The sequence below is a fragment of the Falco punctatus genome (assembly GCF_963210335.1).
Source record: "Falco punctatus genome assembly, chromosome: 1".
Classification (NCBI taxonomy): domain Eukaryota; kingdom Metazoa; phylum Chordata; class Aves; order Falconiformes; family Falconidae; genus Falco; species Falco punctatus.
In genome coordinates this window covers 3,504,075-3,525,118 of record NC_137580.1, presented here as the reverse complement: position 1 = coordinate 3,525,118, position 21,044 = coordinate 3,504,075, and the positions used below count along the sequence as shown (strand labels likewise).

At 39.8% G+C, this 21,044-nt stretch overlaps 1 protein-coding gene across 18 annotated transcripts in view; it reads right to left on the bottom strand.

The window, feature by feature from the left end:
• Positions 1 to 21,044, bottom strand: part of TENM3 (teneurin transmembrane protein 3) — a 437,496-nt gene that overhangs the window by 181,586 nt on the left and 234,866 nt on the right. For 2 of the 18 annotated variants that reach the window (XM_080379156.1, XM_080379143.1), the window contains exon 1: positions 15,328 to 21,044. This exon is cut by the window's right edge and continues 22,374 nt beyond it. The exons of the other annotated variants lie outside the window; for them this stretch is intronic. In XM_080379156.1, coding sequence (XP_080235282.1) covers positions 15,328 to 15,382 — 55 coding nt within the window. In that variant the 5' untranslated portion in view covers positions 15,383 to 21,044. The remainder of the gene's footprint in view (positions 1 to 15,327) is intronic. 18 annotated transcript variants of the gene reach the window in all.

Here is a 21,044-nt window from a genome sequence, read left to right as displayed (position 1 = left end):
AGTAAGTGTTTTTTAATTGTAAACTCATTTTTTATTATGGACTCCCTGTATGCTCTCCAACTCGTATGACTTGGCATTGGCATTTATCTCTCTGCTGGATACTGCAGCCTTCTGCAGCCAACCTGCAGTGACAGTTATCTCTTAATTAAAACTCTACATGCAAATAGAACTGCTGAAAAGTGGTGTGGCACAGCACACAAAGAACGATTATTTATAACCGACACAGTTCTTTTTATCTCCTTGTATCAGAGTCGACCATTGTAGCTACTGTGACCATGTCCCCAAGGAAACACATGCATAGACAGTCTTTCAAATATATACACATGCATATATACCAACAAGACGGTATAAATCCATCTATAGTGAAAAACACTCCGGTGAGAAGAACTACGTGCCAAGAATTCTTTAAAAAAATAAATGTTTTCAAATGTGTAAAAACGATGCTTGCAATCTACTGTGGGTTTTCCATTTAACTGTTTTTGTTTTCCTTTGTTTGTATGCATAACGGATGACCCTTTTACACCTGAATTGGGAAGTGTATTTTCCAAGTTTCAAACCCCTCTGAGTGCTGATGAACTATGACTACATCTTAGATGCAATACTTAAATACAAATGCCTTGTTCTTTTCCTAGATTTCCTTGTAAAGTATTACTTCTAAACAAAACAAGTGTATTATCATGACACTTATTTAAACTCACAAAGTTGCAACCGCTTCTGTAGACTGAAAGCTGAAATTTTACAAGACTATATTCAAAAGACATTGATTTGAAAACAAAAGTAATCCATTAGAAAGAAAGAGAAATGCTGGCTGAAATGTAATTTGTTGGGCTGGTTTTTTGTTTTGTTTTTCTTTATTTTATTTTTCCCTTTTTCTTTCTTCTTGGAAGTGTAGTATAATAACCACAAACTGTAATATAAACCTTGTAATTGTCTTCTGAAAAACAGAAAGATTTCTTAAGAAAAACAGTTATGCATTACAACTGACACTCATTTCTGTAGCAAACACTTAGTGTTTTGAAGCATTTTGGTGGTTTCAGAAATTTAACAGCTGCTGCTCAGCAGATTGCTAAATGAAAAGGAGTGCCCTGTTCTTACAGGGGTCAGGCTGCATGACCACAACGGCTCCTTCTTAAATCCTGAGTTCAGGCAGTGCTCATCTTAGCTTTAAATGGCAGTTTTGTCTGTAACAAAATTGCAGAATATGAGCCTTAACTGACAGATTATCCTAACTGAACTGCATTTCTCTCACTACCTGTTTAAAGTTATTATTATCATTTTCAAAAGTAATTACCTCGTAACATAAAAGCTAGGTGCACAGCAAAGGTCCACTCAGCCAGGCAGAAAGTTCATGAGCTGAACTAAGAGCTCAAGCATCTCTAGCATCCAGATTTTATTTTTAGGAGCCATTTTGTTCAACTCAACTTTAGTTTCCACTTTATTTCCCCCAACATTAATTAAAAGCCAGCATGCAAAATGTTGGTAGGAGAACAGAGAGCTATTTCCAGAAGAGTGAAAATTCCTATTCCGCTCAGAAAATACTTTTAAGTGATGTGTCTCTGTATTTTTAGAAAAAGATGCCTAATTCTTTTTTCTTTGGGGTGGGGGGTTTGGACAGAAGCAAGCTGATGAAATCAACAGTGGATTCTTGCATGAAAATGTCACCTCTCCGTTTAGAGCATCTGCTGGGATTCAAGCTCCTCTGCCTTGTGGTAACAGCCTCATCCAGCACAGCCTGGGCAAGACTGCACCAGCTCAGCCACCGACTCAGCTGTACAAGTTGCATACTCACAGTTTTGGCAAAGCTGCTACCACTTGCAGCAAGCACATGACAGCTGGAGCATGGAGGTCTCTAAGGGCACACAGAGCTTCAACTGTGTAGGCAGCGGAGCTCCTGGGGGCCCCATCTGGACCCTGCGTGGCTCAGCCATAGACCTGGCCCCTTCCCACCACAGCCACCAAGCTGCCGCCTGCTCGAATCTGGCCAAATTAGAGAGGTGCCCAGTCTCTCCACATGCAGGCAGGGATACACAGCTGTGTACCAAGGCAACGCAGGAGGCACCCATTCGTAGCTAATGACTTCTGCCTCAGTCACAGCCCTGCACTGCTGTGCACATCTGCCTGGGCTTACTGCTTCACTGACCACTACATGGAGGGGTGGGAGAGGGCAGGAGAGGTCCCTTGAGTGGAGGGGATGTGAAGCCACTCGGTTCTTTCTATTCCCTATTCACATGCAAAACAAACAAGAATCACACAGTGCTGTAGACAGAACCCAGCCCTTCTCAAAAACCTGCCAGGATTTTAACGTTAAAAAACCCACCACAAACACAAGCAAAAAAATCAGGAAAACACCCCACCAGTGCTTTTTTTTTTTTTTTTTATTTCCATTTCCAGAAATGGAACTGCGCGTTAAAAAATGGAGTTGCTGGCATATACTGTAACTGCTGTGACAGCTACGCTCAGTCTCTGTGTGTCTTATATTCACTCAGTGATGAGGCTGAAGAGTTTACCAAGTTTCCACTCTCAATTCTGACCTTTGTAAAAGACTAATTTTTCTGGATGCTGATATTCTTTCAGATGGCAATTCATAAAAAGTAATCGCCTAAAAAAGTACCTTTGAAGAAATGCTTCTTTGCTTTTCCTATCCATGTTTTTTTATTATTGGAGGAGAAATGGATTGAGCTGTGTCACATCTGGTTCATACTCCTTCCAGTATGACTCTGTGGGCTAAACCGGGAAGGGGGGGGGGGGAGTGGGGTGATGGGGGGGGTGTGGGGTGGTCAGAAGCAAGTCTTTTTGGAACAGGACAGGAAATGCACCTTGAAGAGCACAAGAGGGCTTGGGTTGTTTTTTGGTTTTTTTGGAAAGGAGGTGGGGGAAAGGCTTGTTAAAGAGAAAATAAATCTGAGAACGACTCACAATTAATTCAGTTTTCAGATTCAGGTAATTTCCCACCCTCATTTCTCCCACCCCAGTAAGTAGTCTAAAGAGAAATCAAAATAAATACTAATTAACTAAATTTGGTTTTCTTAATTCTACCAGGCCCTACATGAGAAAAGCAGTCAAAGCAATGGTAGGGATGCCAGTTTTGCCTAATTTTGCACCACTGTGGCTACTGCCTTGCAGTATGCTATAAAGGAAACCCTATCTTTGAAGCAAAGCATCCAGAGAAGCTTTCAATGACATTGGATTGCCTGTGCTTGCAGACCACAGAGTATAACTTGCTTTCTTAGAAGGGAACATGGCAAATTTAAAGAGAGATTTTGATAGAAGGTAACAAAGATCAACAAACTGCTGGGAAAGCATTCTATAAAACTCACCTACACAATAAAAATGTTATTTCTCAATATTCAAATTAGTTATTTTAGGATAGTTATTTATATCCCTCTTAGCTGCATTTTTGGGACCATTAGATATTTCAAAAGATCAGGGCTGTGGCATAGCAAAGGAGGAGGAGGAGGAGGAAGGATGCAATGACTGTTGCCATCTTCACCAGCTTCTAATGGAAAGCTGCCCCAGGGACTGGCACACATCCTGACATGAACTCCACACCTCCCAGCACGGCTCTGCAAGGACCATCATGCTGTGAAGCCGTGCTATCACCAGAGCCTTCCACATGAAATAAACATTGTGCTGCTACACCCTGCTTTTTCCCAATAAAGTAAACCAATAAAATTTCTTGTAAAACTAAAGAACCGTGCAATGCTTACGAAAGCATACATTTAGCAACAAGAAAGGAGAAAGCAGTCCTGCTAATAAAACATCAAACTTATCTAACCAGTAAAGAAGTATTGAACTTCATAGGGTTTGTATGCCTGGAGGTAACAGAGTAGGTATTTTTGCTAGCTCTTCATTGCTCCATTTTCAAAAGCCCTTCCCTTCCTGCTGCACTTTCAAGTTTTGTTCCTTGTTGGGGCTTTTTTTTTTTCCTATATTAAATCTAACTTCTTAACAAAGGAATTTTGGGTCGCAGAGGAATTAGAGAATTACCAGAAAATTATCGACTGTTGTCTCACGCAGTACCACTCTCGCAAGCAACAGGACATTTACTGGACATTGATGTCTCATTACATCTAGCATGTAATTTATTTCTCTGTTGGAACAGAACTTATCAGCTTTGCCCATGTGGAGAAAATGTTTCTACCTCAGAAACAAATAGATGACCACAGGCAGGAAGCTGGAAAGCTTAAATGAAAACCCACCGCATGATCACCAAAGTTAGCTTGCTACCAAAGCCACTAAGGCAGCAGTGTTGAAATGGGCCGGAGGTGGCATTTTAGGGCCAGATTTTTGACAAAGCGTAGTCTTGTTGAGGGATGATTTAGAAAACTGAGAACAATAAAAACTGTTGGGTACTAGGAACTCAGAGAAAGCTGGACTTATTATTTAGATGTTGCTGGAAATTCAGCCTTAAACAAAACCCCCACATCAAAGCAGTCCCTTATGCTTGCCTGATTATATAAACAGTAATGTTTTAACTGGTGAGAAAATTTATACAGTATTTGCAAAGCACCCCAAAGTTACACATTTTTAGTCACTCAATTCCACTGTAAGAAAATATTGCGATCCAAAATAGAATATATTTTGACTGTTTATATAAACTCCCTATTTGATAGCTTTTAATTTTGTAACATATTATCTGTTTATACTTGGCAGGACTGCGCTGTGTTCTAGCTATATGTATAATTTAAAACCATAAATTTCAAATACGGTTAGTTATCAATTCAAGTTTAGAAAAACACAGACATAACGTTTCTTAAAAAAATAGACAAACCCTTCACATTAGTTTAGGTAGGTCAAAAAAATGCTGAATGGAGGTAAAAAAATCCCTTTGGCCTCAGAATGAACATGGAAAATTTCAGTCCAAAAGTGCTTTTCATAAAGTTATGAGCTAATGATCAAAAGGGAGTTCTAATAAAGTTTCATAAAACGCTAGCTATAAAATCCAGCAGTAATAACGCAATCTTTATTTCTTTGCCAAGTTGACCACTTCAGAATAGTAAAAAACCAAAGTAAAGTAAATCACACTGGTTACTTCTAAGAGGTTTTATCTCAATGAAAATAGAAAAGGCCTAAAAGACCGGGCCAAAATACATGTAAGGAAAATACCAAAATAAAGAAAATACTTGTTTATGCCAGATCGGAGCCAAGGGTAACAAACCCTCTTTACCAAGCTGCTTCCAGAATCCTTGGGCCTTTCTCCAAGGACAAGGGAAATGCCAACTGGGCCATCCAAACCTGCTGCCAGGCAGAGGTTATCCATCTCTTTGAAAAGAGATAAAAGGAAATTCTCATCTGAGTGCTTTGCAAACTCCAAAACTGCTCTTCATCTAAACGGTAGGATCGCCAGCAGAAGATGTGTAAGTCTCTGAGTTCCTGAAAAATTATTAATGTTGAAGCATTATACTTTCAAGATGCACCCGCTCAGTACCTGTAAAACCTGCCAGATAAAAGCCAATTACTACACAGAAAGCATTTAAAGGCACCGGTCTGGAAGCCCTGCCCTGTAAAACTAAAATTCCCCATACACTTTATTGCACATGCTTTCCAAGATTATCCACTCCCTCACATCAACCTTCATAAATCTCTACTGCCAAAACATCTACCAAAGCACTTACTGATACGAAAAGACACGAAAAAAATTCTTATTCTACTGCTTTTTTTTCCCCTCTGAAAAAGACTTCTTAACAGGTTCTTGACAAAGATTACATTTGTATTCACACAATGCTCCTTTTATAAAAAGAAGTAATGCAACCAATTATGAGAGCAGCCCCTGAAAAAGCCAACTAATGGCTTGACTTTGTCCACATTCATATCAGCACAAAGTAACTAATTTTATATGATGCTCGATAATGCAGCACTATGTAAGGAAAAGATTATGCAGGAACACTTACAAGCTAAACATTCATTCTGAAAGGATCAGCCCATATAAAATGTAATTTCTAAGTGCAGAGAAAAGGAAAAACACAGAATTGAAACCAGGTTTACCCGCATTTCACTCCTTTTGTATTTTGGCATGTTTATGCCTAACACGCATGCAGTTTTTTGATGCAGTTGCTGTTCCTACATTGTACCTGATTTAGCCTCCTACACCCAAAACACCACAGCATCTACCCGAAGAGATAAAGACAAAGGAGTAGTCTTAGCTCTCCTGCTTGCTCAGTTGTCTGAGATGCTTTCTCTTCCTTGCGTTGTTTGTATTTGTTATTTATCACTGAGGTATCCTAGTAGTCCAAATAATCATTCATCACATGTTTTCTGAAGCAGTTACCATTCATTATGTATTTTCTGAAGCACTTACAGCCTGCAAAGTCAATTCTTGGTCAGAATTTTTACATCCAGAAGTAGAAAACAAATCACAGGATACTTCAAAGTCAGATCCTGTGAAATAGAGGAGGATGTTAATCAGTGCAGTTTAATACAAAACCCTCTGTCACACTGCTGTTAAGATTATGTGTGCTGAGGTGAGCACGCAGTGACATTAAGAATCATACACGAATTTCTTTTGAATAAAAATGATGCATCCACCCATAACATTCATCAACCCATGCAAACTCTCAGGAATCCAGCTTTCACTGCAAGTGTCTTTTTGGATGTGTTTATTTCAGAAGATGTGGTATGAATGATAGTATAATAAGTTTTACTATGTTTTAGGCATAAATGACTCATATATCATTCCATTTGAAAGAAAAAATCCTAACATGCAAGTTCAATATGTTAGCGCAGCTGCTCCATGGGAACAAGAGCATATCCATTTGGAAGGAAAATACATTTACGAAAATGCCCGATTAGCAGAAAAAGAAGAAAACAATTCATTATAAACAATAATATACAACACAACTGCTTTCTTTGACATTTTTATGGTTACAGTCTGTTTTCATGGAATCTATTGGATTAAAATGCATCTAGCTCTTCCCCTCCCACCCCCAGCTCAGATTAGTCTTCATTGATGTTATCCATTAAAAAAAAACAACCACCAAAACCCCCTCTAGTTTTCTTTAATCCAGGCTTTGAAGAAGGGGTTCCCATGCTAGTTGGATGTGAAGTTGCTGGACAGAGTTCACCACATTATCTTTTTACTTCAGGCATCTCCTACCAGGATCCCAGTTTGGGGGCAGAAACGCATATTCCCCTCTCCTTTGTGCTTTGCAAAATACTGTATTTTTATCTTGCATGTCTCCTATCCCCTGCAAAGGTTATAAATTGAATGCTGCAAAGCTGACAGGCAACATACCTCTGAGAATTGCAAAACATGTACGAAGTCGAGGCAGTGCCACCTACATCACAGCATTTGCGACCTCCTAGAGACAAAGCTTCCTGCTGTCCCAGTCTTACCTTTCACAGCCAAGGAAACCTCTACCTCTCTACCTTCTTCCATCTTACCTCTCATTGCCCTTTTATTTCCGGACACCCTTCTCATTAATGGACACCCTTTTTATTTTCCCTCACACTGCAATTGAAAAGTTTCAGATGATTCTTCTGTTACAAATTAATTAACTTATTGTAGAAAAGGAAGGGAACATCTACTAAAAAAAAAATCAAGACAAGAACACATGGGAGTGTTGAATGTAGCACTAAATAATTATGCCATTTAGTGTAAACCACTGGCAAACTAAAATATACTTAGAAATTATTTACAGTGGGTTATGACATTACATGGAATAACATAAACACACAGGTAATACTAGTAATGCCATTGTTTCTTTTGATAAAACCAAACACACACATGCGTAACAAAAAAATTAATAATGGGCTAAGCGGATGCAGTTGGGCACTTCTTTATAGAGCATCCCCCAAACATTCACCAAAAGGAACTGCAGACTCTGCAACACAAGAAGAGTCTCAGAAGTACCTTTATTCCCACCTGCTACTGGAGAGAGATCTCAGATAGTTACCCCAACTTTTGGTCAATATAAGAGACACAACCAGGAAGAGACAGCAGCTTACTAGTGAAAAGACACTTCAATGTTTTGCTTGAGTCAGGCCAGAGGATTAAGTCCGGATCTCCCACCTTCCAGGTGAGTGCCTCAGCTAAGAAGTGCTCAGCTAATCACAGAGCAACTTGTTCTGCCTTCCTTTTTTTCATTAAAATCTCTGAAGAACTGTGTTTAGTTCCTCATCAAGACAAATGCCAAGCCTGCTAAATTTTTCATGACACTGAATTCTTGTCCTCCTGCCAGCCCTAGTTATGTGTGAACATTTTAGGCTCCCTCAGGCATTTATTTTACTACAGAGTCCTGAAATACTTAAGTCTATTAAGACCTAAAATAAACATGCAAAAAGGAGGAATCTGCTAGTTGTTCTCCCAGTCTGTGTTTTAAGGAGGCAGTGCCTACACCAGTTTAGTCTGGAAATGATTCTCAGTGTTGCCAATGAAATGATGGTACATACAGCAACAAAACCATCAAGCCATGTCAAGCTAGCACAGTGGGGTTCAGCTCCCTGCCATGGCAGGAGCAGCACCGTCTGCAGGCTGGGAAGAACCAGCCAAATGGGGTTGAGCCGAAGAGAATCAGCTGGACTGCAAGCGCACAGCCAGAGCAGAAGGCATAACGCTGTCCAGAAAAGCTGGATTTACTAAACCCGCACACAATGAATATTCTGCACGCGCATTACCCCTGGGTTTGTGCCCAGCTGAGTCCTTGGATGCTCCCTTGCTGCCAGGAAAGGGGGGTCACTGGGAGCAGACCATGACTGAAGAACAAATTCACACAGCTTGGCCTTGGTTAACCTCCTCACTAAAGGCCTTTCTGGAGCAGAAAGCGTGCTGGCTGCAAGCTAGGCTGGCCCGCTGCGCATCAAAGTGGGAGCTTGAGAAAAGGTAGCCAATCATCCAAAGATTTCAGCCAGGCCCTGAAAGGTGGCAGTGACTGACTGAATTAACCACTGGGCTAGCACACAGGCTGTGCATCCCTTAAGTATAGAAAGGAGCTGAAAGGACACTCATAATAAATTCCTTACACAAAATATCTGGATTTAAAGTCACCCCATGAAAGAACGTTATGGTCACTCCCAGTTTATCTATTATTATATATATATATAGATATTCTTATAGCATTCTGTAGCTGCTCTTTCCAAAGGTCTGGAAACACACTAAGCTTCGCTGTCTTGGTATCTCTTATTGCCTGCAGCAACTCCAAGAGCACTTCCACAGGCAATGCTCCATTATTATTGTTACACTTGCTGCTATTAAAAAAGGAAGGACAAATGGCCAACTTGTGGCCAGAAAATACCATGCCCGATACAGAATCTGAAGTTCAACATTGTTGTCTTAGAGACAATCCAGAGAGGTGTGAAGAAGTACATGCAGGCAGGCACAGAGTCTTACACTGCAGGTGCTATGTGCTAAGAAGGCAATGTGGACATGAACTGCTGGTGCGCACAAGCCCCCAGCTCATGCCTGTCCCTAGCATAACTTCAGAAAGCTCCCAAAGACCAGATCATCTTCTACCTAATGCCTCTTATCATCCTTACCTAAACTCCCACACTGCCTTTTTCCTTCTTTTTTTTTTAAAAAAAAAAAAAAAAAAAAGTAGTTTGTGTGTCTTCTTCCATATCTTACGTGCGAAAGAAACTTTCAAAATCCTCTTAAACAGTTTCTTCTCCTACAGTTTTCCAATTGCTATTGTATACATGTCAGCCCTCAGGAGACCAATGCTCAAGGTCCCTGTAATGAACTGGATTTAACACGGGTGTAATATGTCTATATAATCCTAGCAGGTGATCCTCATTGAATGCACAACCTAAGACAAAAGGCCATTCAGAACAGTGAGGGATTTTTCTTTCCTTAGTACCAAATCTGACAGCTGGACCTTGCGAACGTCCAAGCAAACTGGAGTGTTGATATCCAGCTGGTTCCTTGCCCTGTTTCTGATGCTCCTAAGACACTTCTTCTGATGGCAAAACCCAGAACATTTCTCTACAAATCACGAATATGGTGGGGAAGGATATGGGGAACTCTTCCTGAGGTCTGCAATTCTGTGAAGTGCGTGTATTTATTATTTAAAAAGTAGGGTTTGAATAGAAGTTAGCAGTTCTTTTACACTGTTATTTCCTTCTGTTGCTGAAGAAATATGAGAGTACTTCAGTTTCCTGGTCTGTCCAGAGTAATTGAAAAAAGTGAAAGAACAGAAACAAAATCACTACCAAAACCCCTAATACAAGCAGTGCTCAGTACTATCAGTAAATGTATATTTAATCTTTGTCTGCCAAACTGCTTAAGTTAAATGCTCATCGTGTTAGTTCCATGTATTATTTGTGACTAATTTTACCTCGTTACCCAGTCATTTTTGCCCTGATTTTCTATCCTCACTTTTCCTACCTTCATCTTGACAAACTAAAAACTTACCGATAGGGAAATTGCTTCTTCCTATAATTGGCAAAGTCCTTAAGCATAACTGGAAAAATACTGTAATCCCAGTTATAACGGTATTATTTTCTCATGCCTCTGATACGAGCATGATGGAGTATGAGACTGAGTGGCATGTTTGTGATGAATCATACTTCATGCCCCTGAACACCCATGGCAGAAGAAAAAAAGAATCAGTCATTTCTCCCTCTGAGGGCTGACAGGATGTGAAATACAGAGCAAAGTGAAGTTGGAGGATCAGAGCTGCCAGATTTTACATCACGTGGGACCACATAAAGGGCCACAAAGACCATTTCCTTAAGATAAAAACACAAGAACAGACAACCTTTTGCTCTTCCTCCACCCTGAGTGGGAGGGAGCTTTCTTCAGCTGAGCTCTGCAGTAAAATTGTGGCTATGCTTCTGCAGACACCTGAGGAGCCTTATTGCTTTTTGCTGTCAAGCAGCAAAAGGACCTGCTGTCAAGCATTTCACCTGCAACATTCTTCTGCCTTCTGGGTTGGGAACCCCACTTCAGGGAGTTAAAAGAGCTCAAAAACCTGATATATTCAAAATTTAAGCCCAGTGTGTCTAAACCCCAGTTCTGAATTCCTAAAATCTGAATATGTAATACCAACTCTGACACAGCTTTCACCAAAGAAATGGTATATTGTGACCCCAAACTACTTGTTCAGTTTTGTGTTTGTTTGTTTGGGGGTTTTTTTTGGTGTTTTTGTTTGTTTGGGTTTTTTTTTTTTACAAAACTCATGACTTTGCTCAGCTCTGAACGAGACCAGTGTAATGAGGAATGCCAAAGGAATATACCCCAAAACTGAAACATCAAAAAAGCTTCACTCAGAAACCAGGCATGGAGCTGGTCCACATTTATCATCTATGAGCTAAAATCTGACTAATGTAATTTAAGATTGATAATTAATGGTGGAGGCCATATATGCTTTTATTAAAAGGGAACTGTCAAATTAGAAATACTGCTGCCATCTGACTTTTTCTAGAGTATCATGGTTTCAAATAACATCTCAGATTTATATAACCAAAATAACCATCCTATACATTTTCAGGATTTTTAGTCTCTTTCCCCGTAAATGAAATCTTTCCCTTTCTTCAACTGTTTGCATTGCCCTTTCAAACACTAGTAAGGGAAATGAAAATAAACAAAATCAAACAAAACACAACAGTATATTACTAAAACTTGCAAGTAATAGTAGAAGGAAGAGTTGCATTTTTCAATCCAGTTTTTAACAACTGATCTGATTTTAATGTATGTTTATTATTACATTAGTGGGTACAAGGGACTCCGTTGTGCTAGGCATTACAGAAGACTATAACCAAAAAAAAAAAAATCCAGTTCTTTCTCTGTATGAAGTAACAAATGGCTGGCACCAGACAGCAGTCAACTGAGAGTGAAAATTCAAAGGTAGAATAGCTGAATTACTAATGACGATGTGTCATCCTTCTCCCCAGTGCCTTGCTACTCAAGGTCTCCAGTGTGGCTAATGTGCTGCCAACTTCTAATACAGGTTCCAGAAAAGCTCCAGGGAACAGCAATCTGCAAGCCTGATGTCTATATGCTAGTCAAGTTAATAGAAACTATAATAACAAATAGACTAAGCGGGCATGTGTCAGATGAGTAAAATTTCAGTCTTCTAAATGAAGTCCTGTCTTACAAAATTAACCCAATTCTTCGAATAGCTCAAACAAACATGTGAAAGCAGTGATCCAGTCAACACAGCCTATGTGGATTTCCAAAAGGCTTTTAAACAAGTACTTCACCAAAGGCTTTTAAAGAAACTAAGCACCCACGGCAAAATAGAGGTCTCTGCATGGCAATGTAACTGATTAAAAGGCATAACCAGAAATGAGTGTAAACGGTCAAGTCTGCACAGCGGAGGAAGCCTACCAGTGGAGTACCACTGGGATCTGCACTGAGACCTGCTGCTCTTTCCACGCCTGTAATTGACCTGGAAAGGTAGCTGAGCACTGCAGCAACCAAGTTTGCAGATGATACAAACTTATTCAGGGCAGTAAGGGTGAGGGCAAGCGGTGAAGAATCACAGGACCTTATGAAATTGAGTGACTAGACAGTGAAATGGTAAATTAAATTCAGTGTGGATAAATGCAGAGTGATGCACATGGGAAAGTATAACCTTAACTTCACATGTACAGTGATGGGTTCTAAGCTGAACATTACCACTCAGGAGTGAGACCTTGGGGTTACAGTAAATAGTGTCATCAAAATGTCAGCTCAGTGCTCAGCTGCCAAAAGAAAGCAGCCCAAATATTAGGTATTGTTAGGAACTGAAGAGGAAGCAAAACAGAGAACACAATTATGCCACTTTGTAATGCCATCCAGTTCACACGATGTCCCTGATTCCAGCAGGGAAGAGTTCAGGGGACATGCTTCATCACTGTGTATTTTTACATTTTACAGTTTACTTTTACAAAGGTAGGAGCAAAACACGAAGACTCTTAATGCAGGAAGAGTGACCTATAATTAGGGGGGAAAAGACAGCAGTTTTAACATTGTCTGCATCTCAGTTTCATAACAGTTTTCCTCGAGACTGTATCCAAAACTCAAGGAGACAGAACCTTCTAGGTAGTTGATGATAAACCATTCAAAAAAGAGGTTCAAAAATTACATACATACAATCAATGAGCTCTATTAAAAAGCATTACTGTGCATCAAAAGCTGAGCTACTGCTAAATGCACAATCTTTGCTAGTATTTGAAATAGCTGGGAACAGACAAGTTTGAAGATTTGCCTTTACACTAGCAGCGTACAGCCAGCTAAAAATCACTTTGCTGTGCCATTTTGAAGTGACTAAAGATGTTAAGCCTTAAGGGTAAGCACAAGTGCCTGCAAAAGAGTAAGTAAAACAGAATTAATCTAAAAATCTTTGAAGTCTTGCCTTTCTCACTACTCTCTTTTCCTCATTTTCTTTCGTATTCGCTAGCCTGCTCAAGTTGCTGCTGGAATCAGACTGCTTCAGTGCTTGAACAACACACAAATGTTTTTAACCACTGACGTTCTGTTAACAGGGACCAACTAAATTAAGTCTAGGTCTTCAGATTTCTACCTAATCTCTACACATCTCTACCACAACTACTTCTTGCTTTTACGAGAAAGGATCTGCCTGTCTGCTAATGGACTGATAATACTCGTATCTTTGTCTAATTGCATGAGCCATGAGACTGTTCTGGTTCTCGTTTGGATTGTTAAGTATCAGACACAGAATATGTCTATCAATACTGGCTATGCATAGCATACTCTACTTACTTACCTGCATAAAATACTGTCTATTCACTTCACATATGCATACGCATATAAGAGAAATACACTGCCACCACAATCTATAAACGATCTATACAGTAGCTTTGCCTACCATGAAGTAGAATAAATACAGAAAGGCAGATGTTGGAAGAAAAACAAAAATCGTGATGAATAGTTATTCTTTAAACTCACAAATGTATCCAATATGAACATAAGTGTTTTTCAACAAGAAATAAAACCACACAGGGTATTTCATTAATTTAAACTGTTAGCTAAGAGCCGCTACAGGAGAGTGCAGACGGACAAAGAACACTTGTTCTAAACCAGACCAAGTCGCAAATTATTTTTTGCCTTTGTTCTAGCCTTACATTTCATTAAAAATCACTTAGAAGTTACTTCAACTCAAAGGTTATAGTATACCGTTATGCAACAGAGCCATAATTCTCTACCACTGAACTGTAATTGAAGTTTCTTTCTTTTTTGAAGACACACTTTTCAATTTGTCCTGTCCAAGCACGTTTTTATGACAGGTCATGAAGGACACTCAGCAGGAAGCACTCTGGGAAAATAAGTAGTCCCAGCTAACCAAAAGGCTTCTACAGGCAATAAACGGCATGAGTTTAATTGAAGTAGAATGAAGAAATCAAAGTAAATATTAGCTGGTAGCAATGCACTAAAAAATTCAGTGATTGCAAGTAAACGGAAGTCAATCAAACTTCGCAGAGAAGCATTCTTAAAGCAATGCACAGAACTGGTGAAGCTGTGACAGACAGCAGACTAAACCCCAGGCAGGCACATCAACTCACTAACTGAAGATCTGCATCCTTCTATCAGATGAGAACTTACGTTTCAGCATAACTACAGTTACTTTTGTTAACTGGAGAAAACCAAAGAAAAAATCAGGCAACCACCTCTTCCCTCTATTTATTCTACTGTTCACTACAAATAAAGTGATCTTCTGTCTCCTGAAGTGAGAGACGAAACATTAAGTAATCACAGAAACCCTTGGACCACTAGATAAATTGTTCCCTTGACCCCGTGTTGTTTTCAAAGGGCAGGGCTATGCTGCTGCAGCTACAGCAGCTGCCTCCGAGCACCGGTAGTAGCACTGGGCAGCTACAAATCACCGGCAGAGCAGGTGAAGTGCAAAATGGTGGCCGGCCCCTTTAAAAGTCCTGGCGCACCCTGAAACTTTAATTCTGTCACGCAGTTAGAAAACGCTGAATAAATGAAGTTTTCCAGAAAGCCATTCTAACTGAGCTCCTCATTACAGATCTAATTACAAGCTATCTTTATAATGTACACCTGATGACATCGTGTAAAGCACTTCGCTTTAAAGGTCAGCAGAACTAGAAGAACAATTTTGCTATTTATAGTAAAGGGTGAACTTTTCTTATTTGGCTGTTTAAGCAGCCAACCCTTGAGTTTAATGTAATTAGGGAGGGGATATTCAATTTACAGTATCCACAAGTAATGATAATTACACTGGTTCAGAAAAGCTGTTGGTAAGCATAAGAAACCTTTGTAATTACATCCCGTTTCCAAAATGACTTGAGCGCCATGAACTCGAAGCATTTCAGAAAATGAAGGCCAAGGCACATAAAAGGAGAGCTACAGCGCTTTAAAAGCTGCACTGTTTAACATAATGAGCCACCCGACCAGAGGGAGATCGCAAAACGTGCTTCATAACTCACCCCGACAGCCCATGCCATCTCCTTCCTGCTCACAAACATCCATTAAGAAAAACATAAGCCGGCTCCCTCATCACTTCCTTCCCATCCTTCGTCAGCATTGCTCAGCTCCCCTCACAGAGCAGCCCCAGGAGCCAGCCCACGTAACTCCACTGGGCTTTGGGAGCCTGTCTCAGGCTCGGGCTGCCGATCCTGTCATGTTCAGCAGTGTTGGCGCTGTGAGCAGTGAAACGTTGTGGTGTGTGTCTGGCCCCAGCGCCCCCGCCCTCCCTGGCCCCACACACGCAGCAGATTAGCAAGGTCAGCAATCCGCCAGGACCAAGGTGAAAAATAAACAAATAACCATGTTCACAGCAGCTGCAGCGATCGCTCTCCGGAAAATTATTCAGGCATTATGAGGGAGACAGTATTAAACGCTGCCACTTGCAGCTTCACGGCTCTCTGCGTATTCACATCAGCCTGGGATGAGCACTTAAGGAGTATCATCGGAGAGCTTGCCCAGCTGAGCATCTTCCATTAAGTTTTTGTCTTAAAAGGAGATAGCAGGAACCTCTCCGCCTGATAGGCGGAAGGCTTGTCATAATTCATTAATAACACAGCCTTGCTCAGGTTTCCTTCAATGAAAGCAGGCAGGCAGCCTATGAAGGAAACGCTGAGTGAACAACAGCTTCTCTAGAGACAATGCAATAAACTTGCCGCTACTTGGCATCATTTGGTGTCTGAGACAAGGATGACCAATGCTATTCGACAAGACCTGTCAGAGCCCCTTAAGGGTCCTAGTGAAGAAACCCACAAAACAAACAGTAATTCCTCAGCAGGATGCAATTCCCTGCCTGGAAGTAAAAACTTCACGTTCTAGCTGCAGAAATAGATGTACCAGTCCGCTTTTGCTACACCCTGTGTAAAGCTGGCAACGTACTCTGATAAACCCTTTGTGTCCAAAAGAAAAAAAGCTAGAAGAGGTGAGGTAAAAAGAAACAATTGCAATATCAGATTTTCACAAAAATTAACAGGACTACCACAACTCTTTCATCAGATTTTAAGTTAATCTGAAGTCTCATTTCTTTCTAAATAGGAAAACCAGAAAATACAAAGTTATCTGTTAGGTAAGGAAACAAGCTCAGTCTAACTGTCAAGATAAAGTCATTAGGATGGCATCAAAGTAGGGAGGGCAGACCACGAGTAATTCCCCCACTGCCCAGTGCCCATCCATTAATACAGAGCTAAAACGCACCTGTTATGTTTATTTGAGTCTCACGTACTTCCTCCTATGAGATCTGTTCATTATGAAGAAATGAAGAAGAAAAGTACTCTTATTGGCATTTGATCCACTAGCACTTCATATACACAACATTGCTTCAAATGACAAAATAATCTAGTAATACAGCAAGCACCTGCCAGTTCAATGTACAGCATTTTTTATGATCCAGGGTTTAAACAGTCTTCAGCATAAAAACTAGTCCTACAAATTTGTTATCTACTATGACAGGGTTTCCAGGTTTGCATTAAATTTTTAAAAATGCTTTATTATCATGTAACAGGAGTAGTGCAAATATATAAATTAATTTTGTACAACTAGAAAAAGCAACAAATACACAGAAGATGGCTGATTATTGATTTTGGAACATCCATGTCACAAAATCATCTACTGCAATAAAGTAGGTTCAGGTAATTTGCAAACAGCGTAATACAAACGCTTCCCTAACCTCCTTTGTGTTCTGCTTAGGCACGGTAATTTATTTTGAATGTAATACCTGTCTTTAAAACTATGTTCTATAAACATTATTAGAAACAGCACTATTAGCACATTTAGAGATCGCTGTATTCTAGCAGAATGCAACCGATTGAACAGAAATCGATAAAGACATTTAATGACTTCATGAGAAAAATAAGTGACCCTCACACCCTTAATGGATTAACGTCACTTACGTGCAACACATTGCATAATGCTGACACAGAGCTACTCAAAGCAGTGTCACTTTTCATATGAGTGCCTTAAAACCTTATCAAAGGGAAATTGTGTTTTAATGCTATTTCAGATGTCATTTTTGAGAGGATTTTTACAATCCCATTTCATAAAGCAGAAAGCATGATCTGAATCGTTACAAGTAGCTTTTGTCATTGGCACATGTACTAGGTCACCCTCAGAAGCTAGCTAGTGAAATGAAATCCTGAACACAGAAGGAAGATAACACTTTGAAACATTACTCAAACAACTTATTTACTGTCGCCTTTTGTCTCTGAATACACCTTTATCTACGTATCTAAATGTTTAATTAATTACCAACAGCATGTTTTACTAGGGAAGGGAAAGGACTCCTCATAGTCAGTCCTACAGCATGAGATACAAGGGATGCACAGCTCTGATGTGCTACCTGAGAATCAAAATGGGAGGACGGAGGTAATCTAAATGACAGAGTACTACACCATTAAATAAATGCTTGTCTCTCAGCCACCACAACTATGACCAAAACTCTCAAAAACATGGCTATCTGCCTGTTCCTCTTCAATATACTGCTTTTGTAACCCATTTTACATCTATTCGCCAAAAAGCAACTGTGGGTCACAGCAAACCATTCCATGCTTTCATTCCTTTATTTTCACTTTAATAGACTAAATCAGGAAATACGCAGTATCTACTAGGTATCTCTTCAGTGACATGAAGGCTCCTTTTTGGGAAAGAAGCAAACCAAATTCAAGATGCCAACATGCACTGCCTAAGCAGGCTTTGCCATCACCAGGCTGTATTTACAATTCCTTTGGAGTAAACCCAAACGTAACTGAAGGGAGCTGATCTTTGCCATATTATCTACCATAATTTTATGCTCAACATGAATTAGTTTAAAAAAAAAAAAAACAAACCCAAAAATCTTTAAAAAAATAATTTTCCATAAAGATAATTTGGTCCCTGCTTTCATATGCAGTTTTCACCTGAAAAAGTAGGAAAAAAAATGTGTTCAGTTAAAACAAGGAAGCAAATGCAAAAGCTTTTTCTGACTGACTTGAACATTTCCTTATTCCTCCCCAAAGGATATGAAAACTCCTCCAGTAAATGTAGCATCATAATTGGCTATAATTGACTCCATCCTTCATTTTTTAAGGCAATCTATGAAATATGGATTGTTTTGTCAACTGGGAGATAATTTTGTGACACCACACTGTTTATCTTGTTACAGTGATCTCAGCTGCACTCGGTATCACTTGTTACCCCTCAGACTACCTTATTTCTGCTGTAATCCTGGACCTCTCTACATTTAACGCACTGCACACAAGTTAGCTTCAACACCAAACGTTTTGAGTGCTACCAAAAGGAATTACTTGCTGGACCAGGTCACTGTAATAGGGGATAACAGTAGCAATGATGTGGTTGTAGGTGAAGCACAGCCATCATATTCGGGCCAGCAAACTCTGTTCCAATACATCAATGTACTTCATGGTATACTGTGTTTAGTTTATCTCACAACTTACCACACAGGAATCAGAAGGGAAGTGGGACAAAAAAAAATAATATATATATATATATCTATTTACAGGTTTAACTGCTTTACTGCTCTTTTTCTATTATACCTGCTGCTTTACTGCACTTGCAACATTTTAACGTGAACTAGTAACAGTCTGGACATACAGGTATGACATCATGGTAATTTTGCAACAGACTTCTGTCACAGTATGATGACTGCTGAATGGGAATGACTGCATCAGGCCACTTCTTATGAGCTGAATAAATGCAAACACCTCACACAAAGATACTGGCTTCAAACACAGAGTCAAAATTATGGAATTGGCTTACCTTTTTTCTGACTTCCAATAATTATTTTTATTTATACATCTCTCTTTATGTGCTGCACTGCTTCAATTAAAAACTAAGGTAAGTAGAAGGAGGATAAAAACTAAGACCTAAAGAAATCCAAGTACCAATAGCCACAAAACTGCAGCAAATGATTGATAGAAACATTGATGTAATCCTGTCCATAGCAACAGTTTAATTATGAGCATCTTGGCAGTGAGCCTGCTCTATGTGTTGATTTTCCCCAGCAGAGAATGCCATACAATCCATCTTTGTGTTATGCGCTACATGACTACATGGAGAGGCCAATCAAAGGGGAACAAGCAACAGAGAAGTCGTAGTAAATTACTGGGGTGATACAGGAGTGCGTATGTTGGCCATGAATAACTTCACTCCTGAGGCTAAGCAAGCCTAAGAAAAAGGAGGGTGCTACCCATAACAAAATAGTACTATAGTTCTTACAGTGATTACAGCACGCAACATGAATACTCCTCTCTGATGAATGACATGAATTCCTGGTACCTATCTTAAAAGTGCTCCGTCTCACATTCTTGTTCCCAGGATCACACCTGTGTTGTCACCAGCACTGATGGGATTGGAGAAGGACCCTGCAACCCCAGGCAAGCAGGTCCCCCACCAGGGACACAGGACTCATGGGCTGTGGCTACAACAGACTGTAAAGCAAAGCGTGCCGACAGGAATGGATCTGCTGCGTGGAGCAGCTGCTGCTGAGAACCTGACAGCCATGTGATCTGTATTTTAAGGGTTTGGCTTTGGGCTTGTCCCAGTGCGGTCCTGTGGGCAGGAGCACATGTGCATCTGAGGACAGGAAGAGCACTCCTGGAGTGCATTGTCCAGCTTAGTGCCACCCAGAAGGCATCAGCATGCGTGCTCTGATATCAGTCCGTGCAACATATCCAAGTATGGTAAGCCAGGACATTTGCTGATAGGCCACACTCAAATAAAAGTAGGCACATCGTAGGGGAGGTATAACATCATCGGTGAGGTGCAGAGTTCGCTCCAGTAAACTAGAGGACAAGGAAGCAACAGTGGAAGCTTTGTAGTAAGGGTGTAAGGGGCAGGGGACCTTAGGAAAAGACAGCCATGCAGACTGAGGAGGTTTATAACAAATGGTGAAATCTGTCTGTGACTCTTTTTGTTTCTGTCTGGAAATTACCTGCAAGTATCTTGAGAAACAATGTAATAGAACCACACTCTATAATTAACCTTACTTCCCATTTCTGTGTTGGAGAGTGTTAAAAAAAAGAACCAACAAACAAAACAAAACAAAACAAAAAATCAGCCATCAAGTTATGATGCAATGAATGAACTCTTCCACAAAATTAATAGAACAAAGTATTTCAGTCTATGTACAACTGCAATCAACAGTGTTTATTTACACAAAATTTTCCCTTAAATTCCAGACCTATTTTTTGAAGCAACATTTAGGAAATTCTCTCTAAAATATTAGAAGCAGCTGTTAAGATTATATTATCTGCTCTTTAAGGAAACGTTCTGGTAATTTTTAATTTGTTCTGTGTGAACAAAGATTTTGTGAAATCCTGTTAGGCTATTACATGTGGTAAGAAAACCATCAATCATTTCTGTAGCCTGGTGTCCACATTCACAATTTAACTCAATAAAGACTTTTTAGTTATGTTAAGGTATGACTTTTTTATATATGTAACCACATAAATCAATGAGAATATTCATATATGTATATACATGGATCATACCATGTACACGCTTATTTGAGGAAGGCACTGAAAATAGTTACGAAATCTGAATTAATGGCACTCTAAAAATGAGCTTCCTAAAATTTACAGAAATTACAAGAGACATCTTCAAATTAAACACATAATTTTGAACTTTTAAGAGTTAAACTTATGCCACACAACTGTTGTTCCACTCTACAATTTTTGGTTGCAGATGC